The sequence below is a fragment of the Macrobrachium rosenbergii genome, unplaced genomic scaffold (genome assembly GCF_040412425.1).
Source record: "Macrobrachium rosenbergii isolate ZJJX-2024 unplaced genomic scaffold, ASM4041242v1 13903, whole genome shotgun sequence".
Classification (NCBI taxonomy): Eukaryota; Metazoa; Arthropoda; class Malacostraca; order Decapoda; family Palaemonidae; genus Macrobrachium; species Macrobrachium rosenbergii.
This window is the reverse complement of record NW_027100723.1, coordinates 1340180-1364276: the sequence shown is the minus strand read 5'-3', so window position 1 is coordinate 1364276 and position 24097 is coordinate 1340180. Positions and strand designations below refer to the sequence as shown.

Sequence of the window (24097 nt, the reverse complement as noted above, 5' to 3'; positions counted from 1 at the left end):
TATCAACAGTAGTGACACAGAGTTTGATAAATACCTTAGTAGTAAAATCCATTGCAAGGCAGAAAGTAGAGTAAAGTAAAGAATTTTCTGCGCATTCTTGCGTATTTCGATGTTCACACCCAAATGAAGGTGTGTACACCATCTTGTGTGGGGAGCTATTAAGAGTAGCAAGACTTTGCTAGAAAATTGCTCCCTTTTCTTTTGCTTCTTGTCTGCTGATCGATATTTCGCATGGTCAGAATACAAGGGATTAAATCCGATTGTAGGCCACCCCCTGTAAGTAGATAATTTCTGATTTCCGAGGCAAAAGTGAATCTGTCTGGCTGCCCTTTTCAGGCAAAACCCCCCTGCAGGCATCAGCTGAACATGACTCAACTCCCTATGTGTTGGACGTGCCCCCTGCCCCATAGGAGGAGATAAAAGCGACAAGCAGACCAAGGCTCGCTCTCAGACGCGAGCTGGACGAGATGGTGTGAAGAAGTCCCCAAACCACCGCCATGCCCTGGCCCAATGATGCCCTTGGCTCCTCACCACGTGGCCTTTAAAGTATACCTTTCCTCAGTGCACTCTGGCCGCCAGCCATGTGTTCCCTTCGAGGCTGGCCTGACTGATGACCCACTCCATTTGCTTGGCATTTCGTGAAGTTCCCATCGTCTTGCCCTTTACGTAGAAGCCCCTGCATCCTGCCACGTGGAAGAAAACTCGCACTCGGAAATCGCAAGTCATCCACGGACCGCCTTCTGCGCTGGAATCAAATCTGCCTTACGAGGGACCCTATATCGTGGAATCCTCTTGGACTGTGTCTGTAATCCCCAGTTTCATTCATCCCATAGGATCCCCTTCAGGATCAATAATCTACTTGCATTCCTCTTTCCCGTACTAATGTTATTTATGTAAATACACTCCTGTAAGTTTGCCAACGTGTTTACGTAATATTTTCCTTCAGTAGTAAGAGCCTTACGATCATGTGAAATTCCCCTTTTTCCTCTTGTTTTATGTTTCCCTGGCCCCACAGAAGTCGGAATCATAAGGCTAAATTATCTGAAATTGTTGCTACCTGTCTCACAGAGAATATTTCAAACTAGATTGCTAGGAAAAACATAAAAATATATATATAAGAAAGCACTAAAGCAGACAGCTTGGTACATGGTTTTCCTTTATTCATAAAGGTTTATGTTTCGAGATCCTTGTTTCATCCTCAAGGCTAAAAATACAAAGTACAATATACAAGTACAGCAAGAAAAGTTAGAATATATGTACAAATAAATTATGATAAAGTAAAACATCAATACAGAAGGTTAACCTAAAATAAAATTGTTAAAAAAAAAAAGAAAGAAAGAACTAGAATATATATATATATATATATATATATATATATATATATATATATATATATATATATATAGAATATATATGCATAATTATAAACATGTGTGTATATATATATATATATATATATATATATATATATATATATATATATATATATATATATATATATATATATATATATATATATATATAACCAGGAGCAGAAAATATAACAGGACGCTGCTTCTAAGGAAGTTTATGAAATGCTTAATAGCGAAAAATTTACCAAATCCAGGATCTGTAATGAATTGGCTGGAATTGTTACGAGTTTAAAAAGCTTCTAAAAAGCCAAGAGAGGATTTTAACTTGAAAAAGTATATTTAACTGATAAATTAGTGTCATGGTACTAACTACACATACATGCACACACACACACACACAAACAAGTTATGAGTATGATTTGTTGGTTCTCGGACAAATTTACTGGTGTGGGTGTTGGGTGGAGATTTTTTCTTCAATAATGTCGGATTTCTTGCTCTGTTTGCCTTGCATTTTTGGGCTCTGTATATAACCTAACCTAACCGACGGCATTTTTTTTACCTGCATTTGCAGGCCTCTACAGTGCGCTTCGCTGGTTATTGAATATTGTTTCACGCAATTTTTTCTTGTTAGTTAAAACATCGCCAGATTTTCAACGGCAATTTAGGAGACCGAGTTTAACTATCAGAGCTAATAAGTGGATATGGATATAGGTTGTAAATAGGTGCTGACTTCATTAATTAAAGAGTTTTTTCGTTTGGGAGCAAAAGTCAGCGATATGCAAATTAATGTATCATAATTTAATCGCAGCGATTTTCTTTGACGAATTTTTGGTAGAATGATTTTCTTTCGATGTTTTCATCAAATTCACTTAAATTGCAAACGTATAAGATATAATGTAAAGTGAAAATTTTATGTGATAATTCGTTACAACAAATGCAGTATTTAAAGTAATATTCATTCAGAATGACAAATTTCATAATAGAAATGACACTGTGTGTTCAGTGCCCCCGACCACGGTAAATTAGGTTATGACCTTCATATTGACCTAACTTTGTACTTTGGTGGCCTTATAAAGTATGCTTCCCAAATGCAAAGTTTCTATCTCATGTAGCTCAAACTTTGCCCCAAAGTTGACCTATAACATCTAAACATTATCATAATCTGGGCCATTTGATCTACGAAATTAAATAATATGAATCCTTTAAACCAAAAAACTGTGTATTTGAAGTCTATGGCCTTTATATCCATTATTTTAAACTCAAAAACCTTTAATCAAATTAAACCCCCGTGGACGTGCAAAATGATATGCAGGTTGGTTACCACAAGGATAAAGAGATTTGATTAAAGTGTGAACAAAAAAGGGATTCAATGAAAAAATATTACTCTAGAAATTGAGGTAGGACGAAGGAAATCCCCTTCTGCTGTGCGAGGTACGCTACGCGATGGCTCTTTTGAGAGCACATTATTAAGCAACATTATTTCAGAAAATGGAAAATGATTTACATACCTTGGAGAAAAGAAATACATTTGCCCTGAAAAATAATATGTATATGCACACACACACATATACATATATATATATATATATATATATATATATATATATATATATATATATATATATATATATATATATATATATATATATATATATATATATATATATATATGCATATATATATACACGACCGGAGGTGTAACAAGAGGCAGGTCGGAGGAGAGAAAAGGGAGCAGTGTGTCGCGACGGAGGGTTATTTATTTGTTCGCTGTCAGAGCGGCACATGAAAGGAGAGGTTCATCATCATTATCCTGTTCATGAAAGAGCATCGATGAAGAGGAGTGAATATGTGGTGGGAGAGGGGAATATAATTTCTGGGACGTTTTGACCCAAAGCCTTTTTTTTCCAGCAACGAAATCGGACATCTCATGAAGTGGGTTATAAAACCAGGTGAATTTTTGTCTGGACTAGGAATAAGGAAGGTATAATTTTCTGACTCTTATATTTGGGAAATAATGTGGTAAATTATGAGTAGAAAATATTTTTCATGAATGAGGCAATTTCAATATGAACGTAAGATCAAACTGGTACATGTGTCATATCGTATATATATATATATATATATATATATATATATATATATATATATATATATATATATATATATATATATATATATATATATATATATATATATATATATATATATATATATATATATATATATATATATATATATATACACATACATACATACATATAGGTATATATATATATATATATATGTGTGTGTGTGTTATTATAATATATATATTTTTCATAAGCTTTCATTAAATGAATAAATAATAATAATAATAATAATAATAATAGTTTACCTAAAGATGTATCCCTTTTCAAAGACATATTTACGTGACTATTCGATATTATACAACATCCTGTAAACCAACATTTTTAAACACACATGTACTTCTATTTTAGTTTGGAGCCACATCTAATTAACATCTGTCTACAATATTTTTGCACTCTTATCTACATAATTGCTAGTTCGTTTCTTTTTCATCAGTATCCCATTAATCCATGTCTTCGAGTGCTAGTTAGGCAAGTGTATCAACTCTGACAGATTTTATCACCTAATCGTTTTAATTGCTATGTTCATCAGATGAGAAAATGGAAATTACAATAAGTATTGATAAGATAATGAGTTGATGTATTTTTAATTCTGCAAACAAGGTATTTGAAGTTATTCCCCTTTGATTAAATTACGTAAATATTTTTAAAAATCAGTATTTTAAGGAATAGCTTGGAAGAAAGCGCAATCACTAATAGCAAAGTAATTGTAGTGTGGAGACAAAAAATAAGGCAAAATTCACAAGCTAATCTATCTTATGTCTCTCGAAGGTTTTGCTAGTTTTCATAATCATCTTTAGGTTTAATTTATCTTTTCTTTATTGTTCTCCATATTACTCAGCTAATTTACTGATACAACTCTGTAAAACTAAATGGATGATAGAGAAATAATTATTGTCTTTGCTTAAAAAAACAGTTGTTAGTAATATATGTTAATCTTAATAAGCATTTTATAAGCAAATTTGCGCCGTAAAAAAAATTCTGCTTTGATAATTTTTAGAATGTCTCTCTGATCTCTCTCTCCTCTCTCTCTCTCTCTCTCTCTCTCTCTCTCTCTCTCTCTCTCTCTCTCTCTCTCTCTCTCTCTCTCTCCCTCATTTCCTTCACGTGGTGAGGGGGTAAGGGTGGCTTTTCTTCTTCGTTCTTAAAGAATAAGAGCCAGGCCTGACGGATCACCTACAAACCTTTCGATTTAAATGGCGTGGATATTTTCACTTTCGTACAAATTTCTTGGACCTGGTAAATAGGAAAAGGTATCATAGCTGGGATTGGGTTTATATCCGAAGCTAAATAGTGAGAACCGTGGCAGGACCATCAACTGCCCGATAATGTTCGGACCTGAGTTTTCAGGCGGAACTATTCTACGGGACTGGACCACGGATTCCAGGGGTCTAGTTCTGGGAATAGGACTCTCGGCATTCTGTCCGGTTTGCCCATAATGTGATTAGGGTGGGGATGATTGTATTCTAGTAATGCTCTCAGTCCTATCAAGCGGGTTGGCTTACACTTGAGCCACTCTAATCATGTTGTGCCATCCCCTTTGGGGTAGGGTAGGGATGCGGACATTTGGGAGTCGGTTCTCACTTGTGCCATTAGTGGAGGAATGAACTCCATGAAAGGCTGATGATATCTTTTTAAGGTTTTCAGGTTTATTTTTATTTTTTTTTATCCTCAAATCTTTATGCAAAACCTCTATGTGAAAATAAAGATTCAAGTACCCCTGGGCCCTTTGATGGTAGTGACTCGGCACAGATGACGACCGATGGAACCTCTTGTAACAACCTTTCTTTGGAAAAAACAATAAAGAAATCCAAATATAATCACACTGGAACCTATTATGCTCCAGTACACAACAAATCAAAAAAGTAAATATCGTCTTGACCCAACCTTGACTCACTTCTGACTCCCTCTTTGGGAGTGGAAGTTGGTCAAGGTTTCTAACCATGGAAACAGAACAGCAAATATCAGCCCTAAAGTTAGAAAACTTCTTATTAAAGACACTCAACGACAGAAATGTCGTTTAGACAAATAAAAATGAAGACATGGCTTATAGAAGCCACAACAAAAACCAGTCTGAGGACTATCTGTCAATAAAAATATTGACAATATAAATGTAAAAGTAAAAAACATGACACTATGAACAGCATTCAGGGTACTATTGTACTTCCTGAAAATAATGACGAACCAGTTGACAAAAATATACTGTTGGACTCTCTTAAAATGAGATATACCAAATGTCCAAGACTGTGAGGTATATATAATACCAAGTAAACAAAATAATAAAGCATTAAAAATTGCAAAAATAAAATTTGAGGTCAAGATTACCTCAAAAATAAAAATTTTAGGTCAAAATAGAGAATTGAGACCTTATGTTCCCAAAAACCACTACAATGTCAAAATTGTAGTAAGTATGGACACACAAAAAAAACTGTCGTAATGAACCTGTATGTGCTTATTGTGGATCTAACAGAACATGCCACACAATGGAAATGTAGTGAACCCAAATGTGTAAACTGTGGACAGGATCATCATGCTAGGTCCAAAGAATGTGTGTACTACATATACAATACAGAGTTGAAAATGTTACAAGAACGAACAGGGATGTCTATCAGAGAGGCTAAATTGGAATTAAAAGTGAGAGGAATGCAAGATCCATCTAAGAAACATTCATATTCCTCAATAACAAGAGCAAAAAATGAAGCAAAAACGGAAACAGATAGAAATAACAGAGCACAGAAAAGTAAATCTCAAGAAAAAATTAATAATTTAGAAATAAAAAATAAAATTGTAAAAAATAAAGAAACAGGTACAAATGAGATGGATAATATTTTGTCCAATTCATTTGAAATATTAATGCAGATAGAAACACAGGAGGATGCTGCTACTAAAGTGACAGAAGAGGGTAGAGATAGACAGGAAATTAAAGATAAAAAAGGCCTTTGGAGAGAACACCACCCAAAACAGAAGAAACCAACTATTAATAGAGAAACATCAGTTAAACCAAAGATAAAGGAGATGAAAAAGAACAAAAACAAAAACAAGCTAAGAATATACCTTTATCTCCTAAAATAATAATAGAACCTATGAAGGCAAATGTCGAGAACACTGAAGAAGTGAAAGAGAATCATACCATAGATGATAATGATTATGTCAAGGGAGAAGAGATTACTCCTTCTCCAGTAATTGGAACAAGAGCAAATGAAAAGAGAAATACACATGATAATACTTGTGGATGTAATGATTTTTCATTGAATTATGCAATAACAACAAAAGCATAACAAAAGATGGTTTAACAAACATTATAAGAAATTTTATGAAATATAAAAAAAGTAAAACACAGATTTGAGTAACCATGAAAAAGGGTGCATGTGCATTGAGCACTTAGTCTATTATAAGGAAAAACAGATGAATGTCGTGAGTAAATTGTTAGAAAAATTCCAAATTGATAATACAAAAAAAGAGAGTAAAACCCGACCGCTATAAAAAATATTTTCAATAGTTATATTATACAATGGAACGTAAATGGTCTACAGACCAGATTACACCTAGGAGAAATACAACGGTTATTAAAAGAATATGAACCAATGATATTATGTTTGCAACATGTCAACAAAACAATATTAACGATAGGTAAATATACCTTAGCATCTGCATCAAGAGAGGAAGAGGAAATTTAGGTACTGCTATATATGTACATAACAAAGTATGTTATGACAAAGTACCTGTAAAATTTACTGATCTGCAAACGTCGAGTATTAGAATACGAATAAAAACGATAATTATGTAATTCATAATTTGTACAATCAACCTAATAAAAATTATGACGTTGACAAAATCAAAGAATTACTTAATAATACTAAGGAACCAACGTTAATAGTAGGTGATTTTAATGCCCACAACCCAATGTGGGACTGTAATTGTACAGAATCAAATAGAGCAGGAATTAAAATAGAGGAATTCATAGATTCATATGACATGTGCTGTATAAATGATGACGAAATCAGCACATATTTTTCTAAAACACATGGAACATATTCCTCAATTGACCTAACTCTATGTACAGCAGACATAGTAGACAGATTGGACTGGAATACAGTAGATGACTTGCATACAAGTGATCATTTCCCCATATTAATTTCTTTATTACAAAATAACCCCACCAAACATGCCCCTCGATATAACATTTATAAAGCAGATTGGGAACAATATGAATTCCACACCAGGAATATCCCACCATTTGAATATTTGAAAGACCATAATGAAACTAATGAATTTCTTGTTGATTTCATTACAAATGCTGCTGATAAAGCAATACCAAAATCCAAATCTCATCCGACAAAACACAAAGTCCCATGGTGGTCTGAAAAACTAACAGAATTAATAAAATAAAACACCAAATTGGAAGACGACTAAATAATTTGAATAGAAAATTCAGTAAATTAAACAAAACATTACCAATATTAGAAGGAACCTTACAAAAAACTGACTATATTATTATTAGAAATTGATACATTAAAACCTCTGTATAATAAAATATCTGCAAAGTTTAAAAGAGAAGTAATACAAGGAAGAATCATTTCATGGAAAAAATATGTATCAGATCTCTCTAAAAATACTCCCATACAAAAATATATGGAAAAAATTCAGGAAAATAAATGGTACCCATGTTAAACCACCTAGACATGCCATAATAAAAGATGGGAAAAATACTTGATCCTAAAGAAATTAGTAATGTAATAGGTGAAAATTTAGCAAAAGTAAGTAGCAACAAAAATTTAGATGAGCATTTCCACACAAAGAAAAATAATATAGAATTAATAACAATAAATTTTGAAACAGTAGAAGATATATATTATAATAGGAAATTTAGTATGGAAGAGCTAGAATTTGCTCTGTTGAACAGCAATAAATCTGCCCCTGGAGGTGACAATATTTGTTTTGAAATGATATGCCATTTAGCACCTTTGGCAAAGACATACTTGTTAGAGTTTTATAACCACTTATGGCTTAGAAATTTATTTCCTGATGAATGGCGTAAAGCTATAATTATTCCAATCCCCAAACCTGGAAAAGATCCCAGTAATGTAAGCAATTACAGACCAATTTCTTTAACAAGTTGTTTGTGCAAATTACTAGAGAAAATGGTAAATGCTCGACTAACATGGCACATACGAGAAAATAAAATTTTAACTCCCACTCAGTTTGGGTCACAGTGTAACAGATCTACATTAGATTCTCTCTGTAACTTAGAAGACCATATACGCCGAGGTTTTGAACGAAAACAAATTACTGTAGCTGTCTTTTTGACATTGAAAAAGCATATGACACTACATGGAGGTATGCTATATTAAAAACTTTACAAAACAACAACATCTGTGGACATTTACCTAGGTTTATACAAAACTTTTTGACAAATCGCAGTTTTCAGGTGAGAATTGATGATGTTCTGTCTAGAACATTTCCTCTAGAAAATGGTGTTCCACAGGAAGCGTCCTTAGTGGCACACTGTTTACGTTAGCAATTAATGATATCAGTAAAAATCTACCTACTGGTATTAAAAGTAACTTGTATATGGATGATTTTGCCATATATTATTCAGCATCTCGAATAAAACATGCAGAACGAATCATTAATAAAAGCATAGTAAAAATAGATGAATGGGCTTTATCTGTAGGCTTTAAATTTTCCATAGATAAAACCCAAGCAATCATGTTTTATAAAAACAAAAAATGGAAAAAAGGAGAAGAAATAGACTTAAAAATCAGAAACCATAGTATACCAATTGGCCAAACAGCAAAATTTTTAGGATTAGTATTTGATGCTCACATGAACTGGAAAGCCCACATAACATACATGAAATCAAAATGTAAAAGAGCATTAAACCTAATTAAAAAACTGTCGAACACTACTTGGGAGCCGATAGACATACCCTTACTTTATTGTATAAAGCAACAGTGCTGTCTATCGTTGATTATGGAAGTGAAATATATGGCTCGGCATCAGACGCAACGCTGAAAACGGTAGACCCAATTCATAATGAGGGTCTTAGAATATGTTCAGAGCTTTTCGATCATCACCAACATCTTCTTTACAAGTTGAATGTGGTGAACTACCTCTGTCTCTCCATAGAGAGCTAGTAACGATGAAGAGTGCTCTGAGAATTCAGACAAATGATTCTCCAACCAAAAAATTATTTGGATTAAGAGATGTGTTTATAAACAATCATCCACCTTCTTTCCCAATTAGGGCTAGAAGATTGTTTGAGTCACTAAATATGTATATACAATTGCCTGTAATGTTAAAATTGCCTCCTCCTTGGACAATGAATAAAACGAGAATTTGTACACACTTGAAATATTTATCAAAAAATCATTCATATACTCCAGAATACCAAAGACAACATGCAGTAGAGTATATAATCCGAAAAGGTCCACATTACGCAATATACACTGACGGATCTAAATCACAATACGGAGTGGGATATGCTGCGGTATCCCAAAACAAAACGTATCAGTTCTCCTTCCCAGACAAAGCCTCTGTATTTACAGCTGAGTTATGTGCAATAGTATCGGCCATAAAAATAATTAGAGAAGTCTCATATAATAATTTTGTAATTTATAGCGACTCCAGAAGTGCTATAGAAGCTATTCAAAGCTATAATCAAAAAAATAATATTGTACAACATATAAAAGTTCTCTCTCCATAAATTGTATAATAAGGGAAAAAATATTGAAATATGTTGGATCCCTGCCCATGTAGGGATTAAGGGAAATGAAGAGGCTGATAAAGCAGCTAAAGAAGCGGTCCACATGACAAGAACAAATGTAGACATCCCTATCAGTGACTATAAAAAATATATAAAAACAGTCCTTGTAAAAAAATGGCAAAATATATGGAACGAAGAACCTGAAAATAATAAATTAAAACAGATAAAATCCAGTGTTGGAAAATGGAGCTCATCATATCAAAGAGAAAGACAAGCACAAGTAATTCTGACACGTCTTCGAATAGGCCATACTCGATTGACACATGGACACTTAATGAACAGTCCATGTGGCCCTCTTCCCAAATGCCCAGATTGCAATGTGCTGATAACAGTTAAGCATATACTGTGTGAATGTCCAAAATATAACCTGCAGCGATTATCAAATTTCGGAAATAGACCGATAGAAGAAATTTTGTCAGAATCTTCAACGTTCTCAATAGCACCCATTTTAATGTTCATGAGAAGCTGCAAATTAATTGGAAAAATATAAGAAAAAACAATCAATCAGTATAATGAATTTTAAAACAAGTAAATTTTATGATTTTACTTAATTTATTTTAAATTTTAATATACCTTTTTAGTGAGTATGTATGGAAGCATGAGTTTAAATGTATTTATTGTGTGAGTGTGTTCCAGTATGAAAGTGTATGCCTTTTTACAGCTTTTGATTTCATTTTCATTTTCGTTTATCATCATTGACAAGTGACCTATTAGGTCCCAGTGCTAGGCTTCTAGCCTAGACTTGTCATTCCATCCTAATCCTTCGGGCCAGCCCTATGAGAGCTGATGGTCAGCTCAGTGGTCTGGTTAAACTATTTTAATAATAATAATAATACTCTCTCTCTCTCTCTCTCTCTCTCTCTCTCTCTCTCTCTCTCTCTCTCTCTCTCTCTCTCTCTCTCTAAAACATCTCTCTCATATAAGCTGCCTACAAACACACACACACATATATACAGTATATATATATATATATATATATATATATATATATATATATATATATATATATATATATATATACATATTTACAAGCACTTATTACTTTCTCCTTTCTGCAATCCGTCAGCTTTAAAAGGAGTGGGGAGGAAAGTTCACAAAAAAATAAATCAGACGCCCGATGACGTAGCTTTTAAAGACTATAAAAAATGGGCAAGGATTATCATGTCACTATAACCAACCGCAGGAAGGTAAGGCTCTTTTGTGGTATAAGGATCTGATGTCTGTTTTATCTTTACGAGCACATTTAGCTGCCCATACCTGCCACAGCTCCGCTGTCCATTACGCAGGCGCAATTCAAAGCAACTGCGAATGAAGGGTGAGCTATTTAAATGGTCAGCTTTATAGGCAATGAAATAAATATGATTATTACATATTCCTGCATCCTGCTAGATTAAAATGCTGAAGCGTTCTATTCTACTTATATATATATATATATATATATATATATATATATATATATATATATATATATATATATATATATATATATATATATATATATATATATATATCTACTTTTGGTGAAAATGTAACAGGGGACAGACAATTGCAGGATGACAGAAATGACGAAATGGAAAAGGTGGACAATTCCTTACAAACTGGTTAAAAGAACTCTCAGTACTAGTTACTGATTAAATTAATGCTGGTGAACTGATCTGGTTATGTCATAGTAAAAAGGGAGGAATTGTTCTGAAGTATATAGACAGAGCTAAAATAAGATATGAAGCTTAGCACCTGTGTAAAGACAGAAATTAGGGTTTTTTCCACTTTTTTTTGCAAGTGTAGATATTGCAGGACTACTGGTATATATATATATATATATATATATATATATATATATATATATATATATATATATATATATATATGTGTATATATATTTATATATATATATATATATATATATATATATATATATATATATATATATATATATGTATATATATATATATATATACATATATATATATATATATATATATATATATATATATATATATATATATATATATATATATATGTATATATATTTATATATATATATATATATATAATATATATATATATATATATATATATATATATATATATATATATATATATATATATATATATATATATATATATGTTACACAGTCAACATGCGTAATCAGTCATCATTGCATAATGACTGAAATTTCAGTCATCACGTGATGCACTTAAGATCATTTGATCCCCCAGGAGCTAGTACTAAAGAACGGCGAAACAGTGAGTCACCTACACTGTTTCAGGGTTTTTAAAAAAAAATCTCTGGGGTCAAATATTTTTGCCGTGCTTATAACTAGCTCCTGGGGATCAAATGTCCTAAAATGCATTACGCGTGATGACTGAAATTTCAGTCATTCATATTCGTAATGACTGATTACAAAAAAAATGTTGACTAAACATATACTCGTATATATAATGATTTCGCGCAATTGAGGAAACTTAGCTCTGGGATTTGAACCGGGTGGCTTGTGTGAAGAGAAACCTTTTCTTTTATATTCAACTTTGGGAGCCGTGATTCTTGTCATAGGAAAAGCATCAAGTCAGGAAAATGGTGAATTCTGATCGAAGTGAGCACTTGATTTTGATTGTATTGACAGAATGGGAAGCAGCAGACATGGCACAAAATTAATTTTTACACCACTTTGATGTGCATTGTGACTGAGGCATAACCCAATATTTCTTATATCTACGGGCATACGCACGTAAACATTCATACCTGGACATACATGCATACATACTTACATCCCCACACACACACACACACACATATATATATATATACACATATATATGTGTATATATATATATATACAATATATATATATATATATATATATATATATATATATATATATATATATATATATATATATATATATATATATATATATATATATAAACATAAACATTTACGTTATCAATCCACTCAGAACAAAGACCCTAGAGCAATAAAAAATATATATACAAAATAATCTCACTTCTTCATCAAAAGGCTTACCCAGATCAATTATTCAGAGGAAAAAAATCCTTTCATAATAAAACACCGTCAGCTACTATAGATGCTATTAAGTTTTTTTTTTGTTTTATGAAATGGCTGAATAAGATTTTTTTTTTCGCTTTTGGTTCTCCAGGGCAGGGAACAGTTTTTTTTAGCCCATATACAAAAATACAGAGCTTATAAATAGTTCTAGTTTCACAGAAACGTGAGAGCTTACGTTATAAATTACATTAATGTAGTACATCTTCCTTCAGCTTTCTCAGTCTGGAAAGTTTCTACTCTCAGAAAATCCTTTTTTTTTATACTTAATAGCAAACTCATCCTCATCGAAATTAATGTTCACTTTATAACTTAGACTCTTTCAAATATTCTGATAATGCGAAATGGTCTTTCAATTTTAATTTTGATGTCTAATATTCCCTCGTTAAACAGACTTCCCAAAGGTGATGTATATTTTTAATCTCATTTTGAATGTGTTTGTTATTGTAACAAATTGAATCTGTACAATTTTATGATTATTTCAATACATATGAATGTTCTTATTATAGTCAGACAGAATTTGGCATTACTGATCTGTCAAAGCAGAGACCGAAGTTAGAACACGAGTTCTTGAGGTTTACAAGAACAGAAACTCGACTGAATTTTCGTTTCCACGAACGGAGAGTCTGGCACACGACGTGTACAGATAGTCAGTCAACCACTTCAAGATCCATTTTTCTGGTAGAAGCTGGATGGTTTAGATTCATTCATTCGGCTTCTTCATTTTGTATTGGATAAGAGGTGTAGAGTTGTCCCTTGGAGTCTGCTCAGTCTTCAGAGATAGATGTCCATTTGGTTAAATATGTGAGAAATAAAAACTGATTAAATTCACAGGACTCTCATATTCTAAAGTGTGGACGCATTGCGCTACGCGATTCATTCTTCTTAATGTTTCTCCTGTTTGCGTTCAAAGATTTCATATCTGAGCCTCCGTTTCGATTTTTCCAGGCACACCGCATTCAAGCAAAGCTAATTTAATGGTAAATCTTAGGATTTTAAAAATTTTGCTTGTGATTTACCATAATCAGTATTTTGGATAGAGTCCGTTCAGCCGGTTTGGAGAGAGAATTGACATTTGTAACTTTTGGTTCGTTGATCCCCTCCCCAACTGCCTTCGCCTTCAAGTCAGTCTCAGGGCGCATTAGATTAGGTGCTCTCTCTACCTTCCAAGTTTTTCATAAATATAGCTTGAGTTGTACACTAAGTAAACTGGCGATCTGCCTCCTTTACTCTTCTTTTTCTCCAAAGAGATAATATCTAAGGGCTTGCAATAGTAACATTTTGAAATTTGTACTTTTTATCAGAAACTTTTCTTCCATTAAGTATAAAAAAAGATTTCTCTCCGCAGCATCTTTAGAGTTCCCACTGAAATGTTGTGTGGAGTTTCGCAGAAAGAAAATGGATGCATTGGTTTTTTCTTTTGTGCTTTGGTAAATATCACTAATATATACGTGTTATATCTATATGAGAGTAATTTTGTGTAAAACTCTAAAAAGATATTTTATGAAGAAACATTGGTGTACGTTTGGGAAATAGTATGTAAAAAATAGTTCTTGAAATGAAAGATTCAAATAAGCGGACGGGACAGCAGTTATAGTTCAGTGTCGATTAAATATCCTGGAGAGTTGAATTTGAAATACAAAGTGATTATATACATGAAACTTTTTATGAATTTTTGTACATAAAGTTACTCAGTAATTTAAAACTTAACTGAAAAATCTGCATGTGACAGTCATTTTGCTTTTGCTTGGAACCTCTTTGTTGCCTAAGCTTCACAAAATGTAACTCAAGATTCCTGTGCAAGACTCAAGTTTCGTTACCCACTAAAATACAGGAATCGTAGTGAATCGTTACTTAAGGAGAAAAAAAAAATCATTCATTGTATCTTAACAGCTTCTGATAACAGATTTTATCGGAATGGGGAGAAACGCCTACTTCTCCCTTCACATGTTTTAATAACGAACGAGACCTCAGGATAGCTCTTAAGTTATGGACAAGAGAGACAGAGAGAGAGAGAGAGAGAGAGAGAGAGAGAGAGAGAGAGAGACTTTTATAGCAAAGTACATATAAATGTTTTCCCGGTAGGCAATTAGTTATAGGTTACTTTCTGTGAACCGAAAGCTTTCCTGGTTGTACCCATATCCTTATATATAAAAAAAAATTAGATATTATATGTATTGGTCGATAGCGACTAAAAAAGGTAACAAAACTCAGTGAATATAGAGAATTAATGCTGGTAATACTAGTGCATCGTGGTATGTGTATAATGCTTCACATATGGGATGATATAATTCGACGGGTAGTAATTCAGTTCGTTAAATTTTACTTAATATCATTTGCACTCCTTAATTAGATGGTAAACAAAATTCTAAAATATCTCAACACACACACAAACACACACACACACACACACACACACACATATATATATATATATATATATATATATATATATATATATATATATATATATGTGTGTGTGTGTGTGTGTGTGTGTGTGTGTTTGTTTGTACACACACACACATACGTAAATACTAGTGGTAATTTCATAAAGTTTTCCATCAGGAGAGAGAGCGCGAGAGACTGACGTTGTTTTAACCTAAATCCTTTTATGACGATCATTACTGATATTACCCAGAAACGAAGATGCTCACAAAGTGATATAACACTACTACTGACGAAAGGATAAGACTAACTAAGCAAAGAAACATGGCGAGGTTGCTACCCAATCTAACGTTTTCTCTTGTGCTCCAATGCCAGCCAAAGCTTTTCATTCATAATCCAAGTTTTCCCTTTCAGCATAGTCAACAACTTGAACCATTATGGTTTCGTAATTTCTCTCTATAACTTTCGTTACACCTTTCCAAACATCAATTGAACTCCATAATGACGTTCGTAACGCCGAAGATTTATAGTTGAGGTTCCCTGTGCGCAATTCCCCCTCCTCACATACTGTAAGTCATGAGCCGGGTACTTCTGCAAGTTCGAAGCGTCATACGTAAGAATACGAATGTTCACTGATTACTTCTGCCTGTTCGTATACTAAAGTTGTTTTCTTAACTCTGGGCTTCAAATATCAAAATTTTAATTTCAGTTGTTCACTTTTTATGCACGTTAAGTAAAATATTTTGACGGAATTTTCCTGTTATACAGCAATGACTTACTTTTGAAGAATTGCATTATATAAGCCACTCAGGAGATGGCCTTTATTTGATAAACCTGCCTGATTTCATTCATGTTAATGATTCTGTCTTAACTTTTTATCCAATGCAGTGCCTATACGTTGTCTGACTTGAAGGGCTATTTACTAATTTAATGGAAATTAGCAATGTAGCAATTAGAAAGGTCTCATATTTTGTCATGTTGATGAGTAACGTGATTATAATGCTCATCATCTCCTCACCAGTGACGTAAGTGCGTGATAGATGCCGGATACCACCACGCAGTATTACTGTAGAAGATTTCTGATCTGGCCTGACTTCAGCATTGTCGTCTTCTCTTCTCTTCGACTCTTCGGTGACAGGTTCCTTCACGTGGTGAGGGTAAGGGGCCCTGGCTTTTCTTCTTCGTTCTTAAAGAATAAGAGCCCAGGCCTGACGGATCACCTACAAACCTTTCGATTTAAATGGCGTGGATATTTTCACTTTCGTACAAATTTCTTGGACCTGGTAAATAGGAAAAGGTATCATAGCTGGGATTGGGTTTATATCCGAAGCTAAATAGTGAGAACCGTGGCAGGACCATCAACTGCCCGATAATGTTCGGACCTGAGTTTTCAGGCGGAACTATTCTACGGGACTGGACCACGGATTCCAGGGGGGTCTAGTTCTGGGAATAGGACTCTCGGCATTCTGTCCGGTTTGCCCATAATGTGATTAGGGTGGGGATGATTGTATTCTAGTAATGCTCTCAGTCCTATCAAGCAGGTTGGCTTACACTTGAGCCACTCTAATCATGTTGTGCCATCCCCTTTGGGGTAGGGTAGGGATGCGGACATTTGGGAGTCAGTTCTCACTTGTGCCATTAGTGGAGGAATGAACTCCATGAAAGGCTGATGATATCTTTTAAGGTTTTCAGGTTTACTTTTTTTTTTTTTTTTCCTTCAAATCTTTATGGTAAGTGAAATTAAAGATTCAGTACCCTGGGCCCATTGATGGTAGTGACTTGGCACAGATGACGACCACTGGAACCTCCTGTAACAACCTTTCTTTGGAAAAAACAAAAAAGAATGCAAATGTAATCACACTGGAACCCTATGCTCCAGTACTCATTAAATAAAAAAAAAAAAATATCGTCTTGACCCAACCTTGACTCACTTCGACTCTCTCTTTGGGAGTGGAAGTTGGTCAAGGATTTCTGACCATGGAAACAGAACAGCAAATCTCAGCCCTAAAGTTAGAAAACTTCTTATTAAAAGACACTCAACGACAGAAATGTCGTTTAGACAAATAAAAATGAAGACGTGGCTTATAGAAGCCACAACAAAAAACCAGTCTGAGGACTATCTGTCGATAAAAAGTGTTGACAATGTAAATGTAAAAGTAAAGAAGCATGACACTATGAATAGCATTCAGGGTACTATTGTACTTCCTGAAAATAATGACGAACCGGTTGACAAAAATATACTATTGGACTCTCTTAAAATGAGATATACCAAAATCCAAGACTGTGAGGTATATACAATACCAAGTAAACAAAATAATAAGGCTTTAAGAATTGCAAAAATAAAATTTGAGGGCCAAGAGTTACCTCAAAAAATAAAAATTTTAGGCCAAAATAGAGAACTGAGGCCTTATGTTCCCAAACCCACTACAATGTCAAAATTGTAGTAAGTATGGACACACAAAAAAAAAACTGTAGAAATGAACCTGTATGTGCTTATTGTGGATCTGACAAACATGCCACACAATGGAAATGTAGTGAACCAAAATGTGTAAACTGTGGACAGGATCATCATGCTAGGTCCAAGGAGTGTGTGTACTACATATACAATACAGAACTGAAAATGTTACAAGAACGAACAGGGATGTCTATCAGAGAGGCTAAATTGGAATTAAAAGTGAGAGGAATGCAAGATCCATCTAAGAAACATTCATATTCCTCAATAACAAGAACAAAAAATGAAGCAAAAACGGAAACAGATAGAAATAACAGAGCACAGACAAGTAAGTCTCAAGAAAAATTAATAATTTAGAAATAAAAAATAAAATAAAGAATAAAGAAACAGGTACAAATGAGATGGATAATATTTTATCCAATTCATTTGAAATATTAATGCAAATAGACACACAGGAAGATGCTGCTACTAAAGTGACAGAAGAGGGTAGAGATAGACAGGAAATTAAAGATAAAAAAGGCCTTTGGAGAGAACACCACCCAAAACGAAGAAACCAACTATTATTAGAGAAACATCAGTTAAACCAAAGATAAAGGAGATGAAAAAGAACAAAAACAAAAACAAGCTAAGAATATACCTTTATCTCCTAAAATAATAATAGAACCTATGAAGGCAAATGTCGAGAAGACTGAAGAAGTGAAAGAGAATCATACCATAGATGATAATGATTATGTCAAGGGAGAAGAGATTACTCCTTCTCCAGTAATTGGTGCAGCACAAGAGCAAATGAAAAGAGAAATACACATGATAATACTTGTGGATGTAATGATTTTCATTGAATTATGCAATAACAACAAAAGCATAACAAAAGATGGTTTAACAAACATTATAAGAAATTTTATGAAATATAAAAAAAAGAAAACACAGATTTGAGTAACCATGAAAAAGGGTGCATGTGCATTGAGCACTTAGTCTATTATAAGGAAAAACAGATGAATGTCGTGAGTAAATTATTAGAAAAATTCCAAATTGATAATACAAAAAAAGAGTAAAACCCGACCGCTATAAAAAATATTTTCAATAGTTATATTATACAATGGAACGTAAATGGTCTACAGACCAGATTACACCTAGGAGAAATACAGCGGTTATTAAAAGAATATGAACCAATGATATTATGTTTGCAACATGTCAACAAAACAATATTAACGATAGGTAAATATACCTTAGCATCTTCATCTAGAGAGGAAGAAGGAAATTTAGGAACTGCTATATATGTACATAACAAAGTATGTTATGACAAAGTACCTGTAAACTTTACTGATTTGCAAACGTCGAGTATTAGAATACGAATAAAAAACGATAATTATGTAATTCATAATTTGTACAATCAACCTAATAAAAATTATGACGTTGACAAACTCAAAGAGTTACTTAATAATACTAAGGAACCAACGTTAATAGTAGGTGATTTTAATGCCCACAACCCAATGTGGGACTGTAATTGTACAGAATCAAATAGAGCAGGAAATAAAATAGAGGAATTCATAGATTCATATGACATGTGCTGTATAAATGATAACGAAATCAGCACATATTTTTCTAAAACACATGGAACATATTCCTCAATCGACCTAACTCTATGTACAACAAACATAGTAGACAGATTGGACTGGAATACAGTAGATGACTTGCATACAAGTGATCATTTCCCCATATTAATTTCTTTATTACAAAATAACCCCACCAAACATGCCCCTCGATATAACATTTATAAAGCAGATTGGGAACAATATGAATTCCACACCAGAAATATCCCACCATTTGAATATTTGAAAGACCATAATGAAACTAATAAATTTCTTGTTGATTTCATTACAAATGCTGCTGATAAAGCAATACCAAAATCCAAATCTCATCCAACAAAACACAAAGTCCCATGGTGGTCTGAAAAACTAACAGAATTAATAAAACTAAAACACCAGATTGGAAGACGACTAAATAATTTGAATAGAAAATTCAGTAAATTAAACAAAACTTTGCCGATATTAGTAGGAACCTTACAAAAACTAACTATATTATTATTAGAAATTGATACATTAAAACCTCTTTATAATAAAATATCTGCAAAGTTTAAAAGAGAAGTAATTCAAGGAAGAATCGTTTCATGGAGAAAATATGTATCAGATCTCTCTAAAAATACTCCCATACAAAAAATATGGGAAAAATTCAGGAAAATAAATGGTACCCATGTCAAACCACCTAGACATGCCATAATAAAAGATGGGAAAAGAATACTTGATCCTAAAGAAATTAGTAATGTAATAGGTGAAAATTTAGCAAAAGTAAGTAGCAACAAAAATTTAGATGAGCATTTCCGCACAAAGAAAAATAATATAGAATTAATAACAATAAATTTTGAAACAGTAGAAGATATATATTATAATAGAAAATTTAGTATGGAAGAGCTAGAATTTGCTCTGTTGAACAGCAATAAATCTGCCCCTGGAGGTGACAATATTTGTTTTGAAATGATATGCCATTTAGCACCTTTGGCAAAGACATACTTGTTAGAGTTTTATAACCACTTATGGCTTAGAAATTTATTTCCAGATGATTGGCGTAAAGCTATAATAATTCCAATCCCCAAACCTGGAAAGGATCCCAGTAATGTAAATAATTACAGACCAATTTCTTTAACAAGTTGTTATGCAAATTACTAGAAAAATGGTAAATGCTCGACTAACATGGCACATTCGAGAAAATAAAATTTTAACTCCCACTCAGTTTGGGTCTCAGTGTAACAGATCCACATTGGATTCTCTCTGTAACTTAGAAGACCATATACGTAGAGGTTTTGAACGAAAACAAATTACTGTAGCTGTCTTTTTGACATTGAAAAAGGCATACGATACCATGGAGGTATGCTATATTAAAAACTTTACAAAACAACAACATCCGTGGACATTTACCTAGGTTTATACAGAACTTTTTGACAAACCGCAATTTTCAGGTGAGAATTGATGATGATCTGTCTAGAACATTTCCACTTGAAAATGGTGTTCCACAGGAAGCGTCCTTAGTGGAACACTGTTTACTTTAGCAATTAATGATATCAGTAAAAATCTACCTATTGGCATTAAAAGTAACCTGTACATGGATGATTTTGCCATATATTATTCAGCATCCCGAATAAAACATGCAGAACGAATCATTAATAAAAGCATAGTAAAAATAGATGAATGGGCCTCATCTGTAGGCTTTAAATTTTCCATAGATAAAACTCAAGCAATCATGTTTTATAAAAACAAAAAATGGAAAAAGGTGAAGAAATAGATTTAAAAATCAAAAACCATAGTATACCAATTGGCCAAACAGCAAAATTTTTAGGATTAGTATTTGATACCCACTTGAACTGGAGAGCCCACATTACATATGTAAAATCTAAAATGTAAAAGAGCATTAAATCTAATTAAAAAACTATCGAACACTACTTGGGGAGCCGATAGACATACCCTTACTGTGCTGTATAAAGCAACAGTTCTGTCCATCATTGATTATGGAAGTGAAGTATATGGCTCGGCATCTGACGCAGTTCTGAAAATGTTAGACCCTGTTCACAATGAAGGCCTTAGAATATGCTCTGGAGCCTTTAGATCATCACCAAAATCATCTTTACAAGTTGAATGTGGTGAACTGCCTTTGTCTCTCCATAGAGAGCTAGTAACAATGAAAAGTGCTTTAAGAATTCAAACTAATGATTCTCCAACCAAAAAATTATTTGAATTAAGAGATGTATTTATAAACAACCATCCACCACCTTTCCCAATTAGAGCTAGAAGATTGTTTGAGTCACTGAATATAAATATACAAGTGCCTGTAATAGTAAAATCACCTCCTCCCTGGACAATGAATAAAACGAGAATTTGCACACACCTCAAGTATTTATCAAAAAAATAACTCATATACAACAGAACACCATAGACAACATACAATAGAGCATATAAACCGAAAAGGTCCACATTACTGCAATATATACAGATGGATCTAAATCAGAACACGGGTAGGATATGCTGCAGTGTCCCAAAACAAAACGTTATCAGTTCTCCTTCCCAATAATGCTTCTGTATTTACAGCAGAATTGTGTGGAATTGCATCAGCTATAAAAATAATTAAAGAATCATCATTCAATAATTTTGTAATTTTCAGTGATTCAAGAAGCGCTATAGAAGCTATTCAAAGTTACAAATCTAATAATAATATAGTACAACAAATTAAATTATATCTCCATAAATTATATAATAATGGAAAAAATGTAGAAATATGTTGGATCCCTGCGCATGTAGGGATCAAAGGAAATGAAGAAGCAGACAAAGCAGCTAAAGCAGCAACTCACATGACAAGATCAAATGTGAATATCCCTGTTACAGATTATGAACTCACAAAAAATAAAACAGTATCATAAATAAATGGCAAAATATATGGGATGAAGAACCTGAAAATAATAAACTGAAACAAATAAAACCTAATGTTAAAAAATGGAGTTCATCATATCAGAGAGAGAGACAACACAAGTAATTTTAACACGCCTCAGAATAGGCCATACTCGTCTGACACATGGGCACTTAATGAGCAGCCCCATGGCCCGGCTCCCGAGTGCTCAGAATGCAGAATGTATTAATAACAGTCAGACATGTGTTACGTGAATGTCCAAAGTATGACCGACAACGAATGTCTACTTTTGGAAATAGACAGTGAAAGAAATTTTGTCAGAATCTTTCACATTTTCAATCATTCCAATTTTGATGTTCTTGAAAAACTGTAATTTAATTAACAAAATATAAAAATAAGTAAATAATAAAAATCAAAATCCTTTTAACATTTGAATTTTACAAAAAAGAATTTTTAAAATTTTGTTTAATTTATATTCTGAATTTTAATATACCGTTTTAGTATGTATGTAAGGAAGTCTGAGTAAATGTATTTATTGTATGAGAGCATGTGCCTATGTGCAGTTTTTAATTTCATTTTAATTCATTCATCTTAGTATTGGATGATCTATTGGGTCCTAACGCTTGACTTCAGGCCTGGACCTAGTATTTTAATCAAATCCTTCGGGCCAGCCCTATGAGAGCTGAAAGTCAGCTCAGTGGTCTGGTTAAACTACTTTAATAATAATAATAATAATTGTGTAGGCTCCCTCGATCAATGAACTTTTACTGAATAAAAAGTCGTGGCTAACTGTTACCATAATGTGAATGAAAAGATCTTGCTGCTTCTAGACAAAACCGTTATATAATAAACTGAATGAAGATATAAATTTATTTGACTGGTATAAACATACACTATTTTTTTCCGTCTTTTCTTATGATAAAAGTAACAGTGACTTGAGGTTTAAATAGTAATCAGATCTTTTAAAAGAGCTGAAATGATCTTTATTTAAAAACCTCAGAATTTTATAAATGCACAGCAACCTGTAACCTAAAGTTACAGGTTGTTGTTTTTTTTTAAACGTGAAAAAAAAAAAATACAAAAGCCAAGCACACATATGATCCTGCACAGGAAAAGGCCACCTTGATATTCCAGTTACGTCATCGTCACTGTGTACACTAGCTATGAGCGTCTACTAGCAGATTCTTGACACGCTCTCTCTCTCTCTCTCTCTCTTCTCTCTCTCTCTCTCTCTCTCTCTCTCTCTCTCTCTTCTGCACTGCGTTTCCTCCCTCGTGATCAAGACTTGATTCCGTGTTGCATAATTTCCGCCAGAATACAACGGTGTTGTATTATATTGCCCAATAAAACTGTTCATCCTTCTAATATTTATTGTATTCTGAATACATTACGTGCGACTATCACTGCCCTGTTGTCATTGCCGCTGGCATATTTTATGATGACACTGAATGTCTCCTGCCGTACTGTAGGTGCGAATTTAGTGACCGAATGCAAACTTTT

General features: G+C 33.2%; 1 protein-coding gene across 1 annotated transcript in view; it reads right to left on the bottom strand.

Annotated features, from left to right (window-relative positions):
• Window positions 1-16711: 16711 nt before the first annotated feature.
• Window positions 16712-24097, bottom strand: part of LOC136837971 (uncharacterized) — a gene marked incomplete at its 3' end in the record, with an annotated part of 37582 nt that continues 30196 nt past the window's right edge. Inside the window, exon 2 of the mRNA XM_067102839.1 lies at window positions 16712-16879. Coding sequence (XP_066958940.1) covers window positions 16712-16879 — 168 coding nt within the window. The remainder of the gene's footprint in view (window positions 16880-24097) is intronic.